Source organism: Limulus polyphemus, unplaced genomic scaffold, assembly GCF_000517525.1.
Source record: "Limulus polyphemus unplaced genomic scaffold, Limulus_polyphemus-2.1.2 Scaffold792, whole genome shotgun sequence".
Lineage (NCBI taxonomy): Eukaryota > Metazoa > Arthropoda > Merostomata > Xiphosura > Limulidae > Limulus > Limulus polyphemus.
The window spans coordinates 412,347-424,105 of NW_013666402.1; the positions used below are offsets into that span (position 1 = coordinate 412,347).

The 11,759-nt window shown below is 33.0% G+C and overlaps 1 protein-coding gene across 3 annotated transcripts in view; it reads left to right on the forward strand.

Annotated features, from left to right (window-relative positions):
* The window catches only part of LOC106460546 (TBC1 domain family member 22B-like), a 40,441-nt gene that overhangs the window by 20,146 nt on the left and 8,536 nt on the right, over window positions 1-11,759 (forward strand). For all 3 annotated transcript variants that reach the window (XM_022387287.1, XM_022387288.1, XM_022387289.1), the window contains 4 exons: window positions 2,084-2,212; window positions 4,974-5,039; window positions 7,157-7,277; window positions 10,331-10,513. In XM_022387287.1, coding sequence (XP_022242995.1) covers window positions 2,084-2,212; window positions 4,974-5,039; window positions 7,157-7,277; window positions 10,331-10,513 — 499 coding nt within the window. The remainder of the gene's footprint in view (window positions 1-2,083; window positions 2,213-4,973; window positions 5,040-7,156; window positions 7,278-10,330; window positions 10,514-11,759) is intronic.

Below are 11,759 nucleotides of genomic sequence, written 5' to 3' on the forward strand. Positions count from 1 at the left end.
CTATAAAATAAAAAAAAAAGTAAAGTTAGTACAAAAACTAAACGTAAATAAACTTACGTTATTAGTACTATACTATTATAGTAAGTTATACGAGTATTTACTAATAAAAAAAAAAAAAAAAAGTTAAGTTTATAAGAATTGACTGACATTATGTTTATTGCAACAGGACTCAAAATTAGTGATAATTTGCTTGCCCAAGGCTAGTAAGTTAACTGTCAAGCTAACAGATTTAATGACTTGAGTATTGAAAAGCTCGGTAGACTAAATTTTCTAGTACTTATGAAATCATAGCTGTATGCACCATGGCCCAAATATCATCTTTATATCTTGGAGTTTTACTTTTTCCCTATATTAATAAATAGGAATTCTAAAAAAAAATTCAAGCAACTTCTTAAAGCTTAGATGTCACTCTTTTCAACTATTAAAATCCCCTGATTGGCTGTTTATCCTGTCTTCTATCAGGCCTTGGCTAAAACCTGTTGACTTGGTAAGGCAAATCTTTGGTAAAATACACAGTTCAGGTCCTGCAAAGTGGTTTTTGCCTTATCTTAGATAAATTATTAAAAATATTGTTTATCTTTTATTTATTTTATACACTTGAGTACAAAGGAGCAATGTACTGATTATATGTCGGAAACTCTATATATTTATACGGACTGATATTTGACCCTGTAATTAGCAAGTTACATTTAAGATTTTTGGTAAAAAGAGTTATACAAACTATGATGTAATTTAGCAGGTTAAGTTATTATACAAACAGACATTTGTCCAGTTGTTGTAGGATTACCTCTTAATAGGGAACCTTTTGAACAATAGAAAATGGCTTACAATGAGTCATTTTTTTACTTCTCATTATTGTGTATAAAAAAAATCCTTGAAGTATTCTGTTGATAAATGTATGTATTGAAGCTGGTCAAATACAGTGTTTCTCATGATAGATTTCATCTGGATTAATGGAACTTTGTTAAATCTTCAAAAAATTACAGCTGAAACAAAGTACCACATTGTGTATTATGTTACAAAACTTTAGATAATCTTTTCTTTAGAAATACACAAAGCTGTAAAAATTGTATTGGAGTTACTGGATACACTGGAGTTATATTACTCCAAAATTTCAGAATTTGGTACAGATTTTTATGCATTAACTTCTTTTCCAATACTATATTTCTTTTTTTTAAAGGTTGAAAGTTATTTGGTTAAAATACATCATATACATTAACAAGTTCCTAACTTTTCCATGAATGGCTAACCTAGTGGTTATTGTACCCAGACAGTGAATACCATTGCCCAAGACCTGGCCTGGTAGCTAGAGCACTCAACTTGCAATCTGCTGGTCGCGGGTTTGAATCTCGTCACTGAATGTGCTTGCTCTTTCAGCTATGGAGGAATAATATACTGTGATGGTCAATCCCACTATTCATTGGTAAAAAAGTAACCCCAGGAGTTGGTAGTGGGTAGTGTTGACTAACTGCCTTCCCTCTAGTCTGTCACTTCAAAATTAGGAACTTCTAGTGCAGATAGTGCTTGAGTAGCTTTGCATAAAATTCAACAAACAAACAGATGCTGTAGTTGTCGTTAAGTGTAATGATGAAATCTCACCAGACAAGAATAGCCCATGAGTTGGTGGTGAGTGCTGTTGACTAGCTTCTTTTCCACCTATTCTTTCAGTAGAAAATTATGGAAGGTGATGCAGACACAGCCCTTGTGTAGTTTTGTGCCAGAGTTCCAAACTAATAACTAATCCATGAATTCAATTGAGTTATACTATATTGCTGATAATACGTACTAGATACTCACCGTATTATACTCGTACATGTTGGCTATGAGACAAATATATGCTAAAGTTAAAAAATAGGTTAATACACAATACTGTGTAAACTAATTTACAATAAAGTTTAAATCCACACTAAAGGAACAATACCAAATTTAAATGGAAACTAGTGTGGATTTAAACTTTATTTCTTAGTAAACAATGTGCAGCGTATAAACAGTGTTTTCAACTTGTTTGTATAACAATAGTATAGCACATGTTCTGTTGAGATTCTGTTTGTTATACTTAGTTGTACAACGTTAAATATTTTAGGGCTACCTTCCTGCCAACAATGATAGGAGAGAATCAACATTAGAAAGAAAGAGAGAAGAGTATTTCAACTATATTAAACAATACTATAATACTCGACTCCAAGATGTGCACCAGGAGACATATAGGCAGGTAAGGAACAGAAAATTGTGACCCTTAACTCGTATTATAAAACTGAATAAAGTTAACAATGATTTTCTTAAATATCTTAATACCACACAAATAATTTTTATGCTCAGAAATTGTATGACCATGTTATTTATTTGAGAAAAAATGGTTTTAATGCTTACTGGTCTCTATTCTGTGTATCTGAATGTGAAGTGTATGAATCCTATCTTGTAACAAGAAATGTTTGTCTTCAATTTTATATTTTCATAAGTACTGAGATTTTTAATTCTGATTTGTATCTTAAAATATTTGGCATACATGTGAAGCTATTGTTGACTTACAATTTTATACCTTGGATAACAAGATAAGTATACAATTCTTTACATAGTCAACCAACAAAAAAATTATCTGAAGGAGATTTTCAAATTTAAAGATAACTCACCTCTTTACACAGAAATGCTATTTGCCTTGCATGCCACTAGCCTTAAGCTAACTCTTGCCAAAATTCACATGTTTAATGTGAACTGCGCTGGTGCAGGATGACATCTTCTTGAGGCAATAGTCCTCCACCAGTAGGAGGATGACACAGCCTCCATATGCAATACTCCCCCTATGCACTTAAGTTCATAAGTTCATTCTTTTTCCTTGGCATTACATTGAACATATGTGTTCAACTTTCTCATCTTTGTTTAATTTGATAAGATTTGCATTGTTAATGAAACTTTGGTTTTTGTTTTATTTGGCTTTTGTTTCAAAAGCTTTCATTTTTTTTCTGAAATCTCAAGTGACAGGGACTTCTACTTGTCCTGTTTGAGTGACAAAGTTACAGAGGCTCTATTTTTTACTATTGGTTTTGGAGGTTCTTTAACTGACTGGGATCTTAATGTGGTTTTTGCAAGCTCTCACATGTGCCCTGCTGGATCTATTGGCTTCATACTCTTTGTATTTCCTCCTCCTTCTTGCCTGTGGTTGCTGTCCTTCAGATGTCTATGCTATTGATGTTTCTTACACCCTATTCCACAACAATTATTTACTCCTCTACCCTGAATAGTATTTCCTTCCTAAGACTATTGCTGTTCAGGAAGGTAACTATACTTTCTCTCCTATCTCCCTTCCTTCTATTTCTCACCTCTATAATCGTTCAGACCCAGATCAGTTCCTATGTTCTGTTCAGGCTGTTTGATGCTACTTATCATGGAAGTCTCTCTTTAAGGGTCCCTGCCATCATCTGTTTGTACCCTGGGACCCCCTCTTCTTCAAGGGACCTCTCTCCTTCTACCCTTACTGGATGGGTCCTTCAATGATTTCAGTTGGTAGATTCTTCCATGAAATGGATGCATGCTATTTCACATTTCTTCACATCAGATCATCATCTGTCTCACACTCTTGCTTCCAATATTTGCTGACCCTTGGATGAGATCCTCCAGATGGTCATGTGGACAACTTCCCATATGTTTGTCATTTATTATCTTCTTCATCTAGCTGTCTCATCTCTTGCAGGATTTCAACTTCCCCAATCACCATTTGCCAATCATTCCACCATCTTTGAGATGAGTAAATATGCCTTTTATTCCTTTTATCTCCTTTTTGTTACTCAGGATCCCATCATGGGGCTGGTGTTGCTTCCCAGGGTATTCTTATTTCTCCTAGCACTTTGGTGGTGGACCATGGAAAATCCTCAGTGGTTGGGATTAGCACAACACATTGAGAAGTAGGGCAGCGGTTGCACTGTCAGTGTATTATGGGTCACCCCTCATAGCAGTTGTGCTCTCGTTCTGCAGCCAGAGTCTGTCCAGTAGAGTCGAGGTGAGCACACACTGTATTATTTTATCTTCTCTAATCATACTACACATAATGGTTTGCTGTTGACTTGTGTCGGTACTCAATTGATCATGATCACATTCCACTCGTTCCTGCAACACTGTAAGTTCTTTCCCCTTTCCATCCCTTTTGTCTTAGGTGAAAAGTATAAGTATACCCTGGTCGAGAGAAGATATGATCTCCCATTGGTGTGCCCCTGTGGAACCCCTACCATTGGGTGTCACACTCCATGGGCTTTCCATTTGGGTGCTTTCTGAATGGAGCTCATCTAAGTTTAAGATTTGCACCAGCCCCTCCACCACTTCAATGTGGAATTCTAGCATTTCTGTGTGTTATCATCTCAGAAGTTAACATTTTCCTAATCTTAAAATGTATTTCTGATACATTCTAACCTCCACACACATTTCCATCTGTCCTCCCCACTTTCGGTGTACCTTTTTTTCTTGCTTCTTCTAAGAATGAAGTTATCATAAGGGGAGTTACTGCACATGGAGGTTGTGTCACCTTCCTTTTGGTAGAGGGCTACTGTCACATGATGATGTGATTAAGCACCAACATAGTTCCTGTTTAACATGTGAATTTAGGTGGAAGTTAGTTTAAAGCTATTGGTAAACAAATCTCGTAGGCAGACATGTGAGGTAAATCATATTTCTGTGTGTAGAGGTGAGTACCTTATGGAAATAGACTTTTTTGAGGACTTAATGTGATTTAATCTGAAAACTAAACTGCTATGTTTTAAGTCTTAAACCAAGTGGTGTGTTTGTATGTTTATGACATAACGTTCTTGTTCTAATATCTTACATCCAAAACTTTCATTTCCTTCTTATATATTTATTATTTAGAATAATCAAAGAAGTGTTTGAAAGACCATCTTACGAAAATTCTTAAAAACTGATTAAAATAGATTTGCAAATTCTAAGCATAATTATGAATAAGTAAAATATTGATTGTGTTTTTTACTCAGATTCACATTGACATTCCAAGGATGAGTCCGCTTGTGCCTCTCTTTCAACAACAACTAGTACAGGAGGTTTGTTTGTTTTTATTTTTCTACTAGTGAAAACTTATGCAGTTCATTTTTTTTTTTGTAATTGGTATTTACGAGGTTTGTCTTGTGTTATCAAATAGAAATATTATATGTGCATTTCAAATTTATAAAACATAGTAAATTTGATGAAATATATGTACAAGTTTATAAAACAGTGTATCTTCATTACATTTTATGAATCTAAAAAACATTGACTCTTCACCAGGTTAGAAATTTTTTAAATATAAATTTAGTTTTAAGTATTAAAAATGGCCTGGCATGGTCAGGTGGTTAGGGCACTTGACTCACAATCTGAAAGTTGTGGGTTTGAATCCCCATTCCACCAAACATGTTCACCCTTTCAGCTGTTGGGGCATTATATTGTGATGGAAAATCCCACTATTCATTATAAAAGAGTAGCCCAAGAGTTGGTGGTGGGTGGTAATTACTAGGTGCCTTCCCTCTAGTCTTTCACTGCTAAGTTAGGGATGGCTAGCACAGATAGCCCTCGCCTAGCTTTGTGTGAAATCCAAAACAAACAAACAAAAGTATTGTAATATTTTAGATTAACAAAAGTTTGCCACAGGTCCAGCCCAGCTGATAAGTTCTGGTATTGAGTGAATGGTCTTCTAGAGATTGTTCTGTGAGAGACCAAGGATAGATATACTATTTTGACTCACTCTTGATTTAAAATCCATAATGCAATGACTAAGAGAATTGTGAGAAATACACATTCAGTTTTACATGATGTTTCCGTATGTTTTATAGGCCAAAAAAAAGTTTAGTATAGTGTCAATATAGGCACTTTGCCTAAAAAAGTCCTTAAATAGAAATATTAACTCATCTTTATTTAAACAAAATAGCAGAATACTTCACATAATTAATCACAATTGAATAACTCTCCAAACTACGAAAATTGTTTTTCATGTTTACTTATAGTAAGTTTTGTTTTGCTTCATATACTCAACAACAATTAAAATATGTTTTTGATCATTCTTTGTCCATTCAATAAAAATTCATAGTTGATTGATTGTAAATGCACTTGTATTATCTGTTAAGTGTTGTCTTTATGCCAGAAAAAAAAAGCTTTTAGTTTTAAAGATGTTAAAAAAAAGCTTTGCTTAAAGTTTAAAAACATGATTCTTGGACTTATTTTTGCAGGGGAGGGAGAAGGAGTCTGTTTCAATATGTAACATGTTTGAAACGTACATACATGGTTTTCTTCATTTGTTACATAAGCTGTAAGTTAGAGATGCAAAATCATGGATAATGTTATGACCGTGACACTTTTATTGATAATGTTATGACTGTGACACTTTTATTGATAATGTTATGGCTGTGACATTTTTATTGATAATCTTATGACTTTGCTACTTTTATGGATAATCGTATGACTGTGGTACTTTTATGGATAATGTTATGACTGTGCCACTTTTATTGATAATCTTATGGCTGTGCTACTTTTATGGATAATGTTATGACTGTGCCACTTTTCACCAAAGCTTCACTAGAAGAAAGTTACGAGTTTCTATAAAGTACTTTACCAAGTTATCCAAAGTTTTAACATTTTTCAAGATGCACTTAAAATTAGTCAATGCTCGACCTGAAGTTGACCCAGATATTTTGAGGTCAACTCTAGATGAATCATTGACTAGTGTTATATGCTTTTCTCTGTTCCATTTTAGCTGTTTACAAACCTTTTTATTTGAGAATATTTTTATGTCATTCAAAGTACACTGTATATAGATAAGTGCCTAGTTCATCTTAACCAAATGATGCTAGATACAAGTAACACCTAAATGTTTGGAAGTTTTAGAACAGTTAAGTAAACCTAATACGAAATGTTGGTGTTTTAACCATTAAAAGTGCAAAGTTCATCATCAACACAGTGTTAATGGAGAGTGTTAGTAGTATCTGAAAGAAATTTCCTTTGCTAGGCCAACTTTAGTCACTTTTTTTACTTTTTTTGAGTAAACATGTGTCATGTTTATCATTGAGAAGATAGATATGAGAGAAATCATGTTAAAAAGATATATATTTTATAACTGAACTAAACTTGTACTTGAAAGTAACTAGTGGTTTTGTTTTGTGTGTAAATTATTCTTTGTCTTGTTTTACAGATATTTGAAAGAATTCTTTATATTTGGGCAATTCGTCATCCAGCCAGTGGCTATGTTCAGGGAATGAATGATCTTGTCACTCCCTTTTTTGTTGTTTTTCTTCAGGAATTAGTGCCATCTGGTGAGCAGCTGAATTTGTTTTTGATTTATGAATACATTTGTTACTTGATAGAATTTATGTCCATTATTTTTGTATTTAGCTAAACTCCATCATTCCAATCATAATTTATGTTCAGTGTATTTTTAGTTTCATGTCGTCCCCTATTACGTGTTCATCCTCCAGCGTACATACCAACATGTTATCCCATTAGTTAAGCATTAATAAAGATGTTTTGTTTTCAATATACGCTTTGATTCTCATGTTATCATTTCACTACATTAGACACCTAGTTTATCCAAAGTTGCTTGTTGAACCTCAGATCTCCTATTATTCTGCAAGATTGCAACTGACTTCATTTCATCTGAAAAATCTTACAACAAACATTTCTGGACATGTAGATACTTTTTCAGAGTACATTTAGGGCAAGAGATAAGTGGTCTTTTTTTTTTCAATATGTGAAAGATTGACATGACTTATAATCAAAATCTCACATTTTATCTTGAAAACCCTAAGACCTTTAAACTTAAAGAAATATGCATATATGATATGCTTTTGATTTAAAATAAGTTCCAGCAGTTTCACTTTAATATGGAACAACTTTGAGCACAAGCTAACTCCACAACTTATTTCTGAAAAGTTTACTTCATGAAATGTAATTTTATCATTATTAGCTGGTAAAATGAGTTGTTAAAACAGTATTTCAGCTGCTTTGGCATCATAGGAGTCTAACAGTTTTTGTCACCATCGTTAGTCCCTTGACTTCTGGCATAGGTGGCACTACTCTAGATGTCTCAAAAGCTATCTTTTTCTCTCTCGAACTGTCTCTTCTTTTGCAATGCTTGAACATTCTTGTTTGTTAGACTTGTACTTATATTTTTTCATGTTGTCCTGGCCTCTGTTTTTTGCATGATGATCATAGCCAAACTGTTGGAACGTGTGACATAACCAACCATTTGAGATTTCTTCTTTTTTTAATAACAAAAAATAGGTTCATGATCTCCGATGGTCACTGTTGTTTTGTGAATTATGGACTTGTTGGTCCTGTGAGCAGGGTATTAAATGCACAGCAACTTTCTATAGCATCTCATGTCAAAGTACTGCAGTCTTTCTTTTCTCTGTTTCATTTGTCAAAATTATGACTTGTATCCATGTCATATCGCTGAATTTTCTATAAAATAAGTTTAGACATATAGTTTCATAACTAATATTTTATACTTTTTAAGAAATCTTTTAAGCATGAAATACCCATTTCACTTCAAATGTAACCAGTAATTGTTGATTTACAGATCAACTATCTGATTATTTAATGATCTTTGTATACTTTGTGCAAGGAAAATAGTATTTGTTTTTGTTCTTGCACAAGTTAAGTTTATAGGAATAGTATTTTTTCTTCCTAAGGTAAACTACACCTCTAAAATAACCTAATCATTATGAATTCTGTAGAAATTGCAGAAACTTCTTAATTTTATTAACAATCTAAAATCACTTCTTTTGGCTTAATCTTTTATTAATATTCAACAAATGAGCTTAAATGAAACTGAAAACTTGTAATTTGAATACAAAAATCTATAAAACTAAAAAAAAAAAGTGTGTCAAAAATAATATTTTGTTTCTGAACCCTTTTGGCATTTTAATGGACAGTGCCCTTAGGGAGTTTTGACTATACTATCGATTACACCAAATTTACTTATTTGAGGATTGCAGTGGCAAGTGGAGCTCACAGGTTGCTAACTTGCGGAGATTTACAGTTAGACTAAAGAAACTGATCCTGAGACTGATATTCCAAACAATACATCAAATTTATTTAAGTTTTTTAACATAAAATATACTTCTTTAATCATTTATTAACTCTTCATAAAATTCATTTCATACATTTGGGTTAACAACACTAATACTTATAACTCACACATAATGCCAAGTTTCTTAGTTTTTATATGCTTCTTTAGAGTCTATCCAATTCATATTAATTGATTAAGAGAGAAATAGTTTCATTACTTACAACATAGTTGATCTGGTAACTCTTCGCAGTTGAGAAACCTTCATAGCTTCTGGATTATCAGTGTCTTTAGGAAGAATATCAATTCTTCCTGGACAGAACTGATTCTTAGCTCCAGACATGAGTTTTTAAACCATATTTTCTTTGTATTCTTTCGACCTTCCAAATAGTATTTTAAAATGCTAAACATAATGAAGCTATTGTAAAATACCCTCAAAAATATCTAATTGCTTCAGCACGGATGGCAACTAAAATCGACATGTCAACAAAGCGTGGTTGGCTACATTTGTCAACATCATGAATCCTTGTGTTTTTGGCTAAAATATACTGTGTCATTGGTTTTGCAATACCACATAGCCCTCTAGTGAATGAAAATAAATGTTTGGGGGAATTCCTTATGTGGTTTTATTTTAAAAATAATGCCATTTATCGCCAGTCAACGTGAAAATTCTGACAGCAAAAAAAGTTTTAAAATCTGTAATATCTTGGGCATTTAAAAATGCCATCCACATCAAATGCAAGTATTTAGAACTAATGAATATTATAATGAACTACAGTTATTATGTGTACCTACCAAGCCCTGATACCGATAGCAGTGATGCATCTGTTAGTGATTACTAGTTAGATTTTCTCAGAAACCAGGGACCTCCACGTCTGTGTACCCAGGGTCATGCACAAGGAAGAGGACAGTGAGGTAGAGTCCAGCCATCTGTTCCTTCAACAATGCAGGAGTGTGCTCAAAAACTTCCCAGCACCGTAGACAGGGGAAAAGGAAGAGCTGGTCAGCCAGTACTACATCCTTTGTAATGATATATTGTGTTGTTTTTCTGTAACTACTTTTCAAATATGTTAGGTAGTGTTTTTTGATTATTGTGGAAAATATATTCAGTTCTATGATATCAGTATTAAATTTTCATTCAGTGCCAAAAGGGTTAAAGAATTATAGATAACACATCAACAGTATGAAAGAAATTCTAAGATCACTGTAATGCATTAAGAATGAATTTGTATAACAAAGTCCTTAAAAATACAAAATATGAAGAAATTTTGTCCAGTGTCTCAATTCTTCATGCCTTAGGTTCAGAAGTGGAGACGTATGATGTTACACTCTTACCTAAAGGATGTCTTGATATCATTGAGGCTGACAGCTATTGGTGTCTTACAAAGCTATTGGATGGAATCCAGGAGAACTATACATTTGCCCAACCAGGCATTCAGAAGAAAGTAAACACACTCAAGGATCTCATGAAACGTATTGATGGTTAGTAAATTAACAATTTACAGTTAACATGTAAAATAAATGAGTGAATGGAAAGGAAATTATGGTCAGTACTTTAAGTCTGTTACCAGCATCTAAAGTAAAAAAAAATTAATACTTTTATCCATTGCTCAACGCTTTTTCAAAAAGTACCATAAACTGCTGCTTCTGTTAACATCAAATAAATTAATTTATAAAACAATATCACTTTATTAAAATTCATCATTTATTGTAAAACAGTATGGAATGAATACATTTATCTCCAGATTTTGTTTATAAAACTCAAATCTGGATGAAATTGTAAGAAATGAATAATGTGACTGAGAGATCTCTCCTTTAATCGAGACTCTTGTAGTGTTTTTCTTTCTTTTTTGAAATAGTTGTGTTTAAAATGATACTAAGCAGTTGAATTTTAAACATTTGTTTCCAGTATTCGTTAAAACATTAGGTTTTGGTTTTCTTCAAATTAGTGGAAGACAGTTCCATTTTAATGGATCATTTGACTTTGCTTAAACCTTAAGTTACTTCTGTAGTAATGTAGCTTTCTAAATGAATGATTTTTGCTATTACCAGAATTAAATAATGTTTTAACTAATGTTAGATTCAGAAGACATGTGGTATTAATCAAAAGTTATTGGGCTACACTTAAAGTATTTACTAATATTAACTGAAAAAATACGAACCACTTTAAACTTTTTTAAAGCTTGCAAGGGCCATATGTAACATGGTTGACGGCATCCCTGCACTGTGAATCCAAAGGTTCTTTGCTGTAAAAGTGTGCCTCAAACTTTGGGTCATGGGTGCACTGTAAGAGTGGTTGTCAAATCCCTCTATTTGATCATATAGAAGCACCCCACTCCCTGTTGGTGGTGCTGTTTAGCTACCTTAGTCTGCCATTTAAAAATCAGAGCATATAACTTTTTGCATATAACTCTTTGTTTAGCTTTGCATGAAAGTTGTAAGTGAACAAACCGAAAATATAGCTTGTGAGCATAAAAATAAACTATTTGTAAATGTTTTGACAAGTTCCATTTGATGTCTACTTTGTGTTTTTGTTCATATTAAAATTTGTTCATGATAAATAACCTTTTGAAGAAGCATTCAGAAGGTTCTGGAAAGAATTTTAGATTTTGGAACTTCTAGAAGGATTTGGGGTCATGGAAAAGGAGAGGAAAAAAAAACAAAGAAGGGAGAAATGGAAAAATAGGGAAAAGGAAACTATTAGGTTGTCAAAAAATTTATTTAGCAT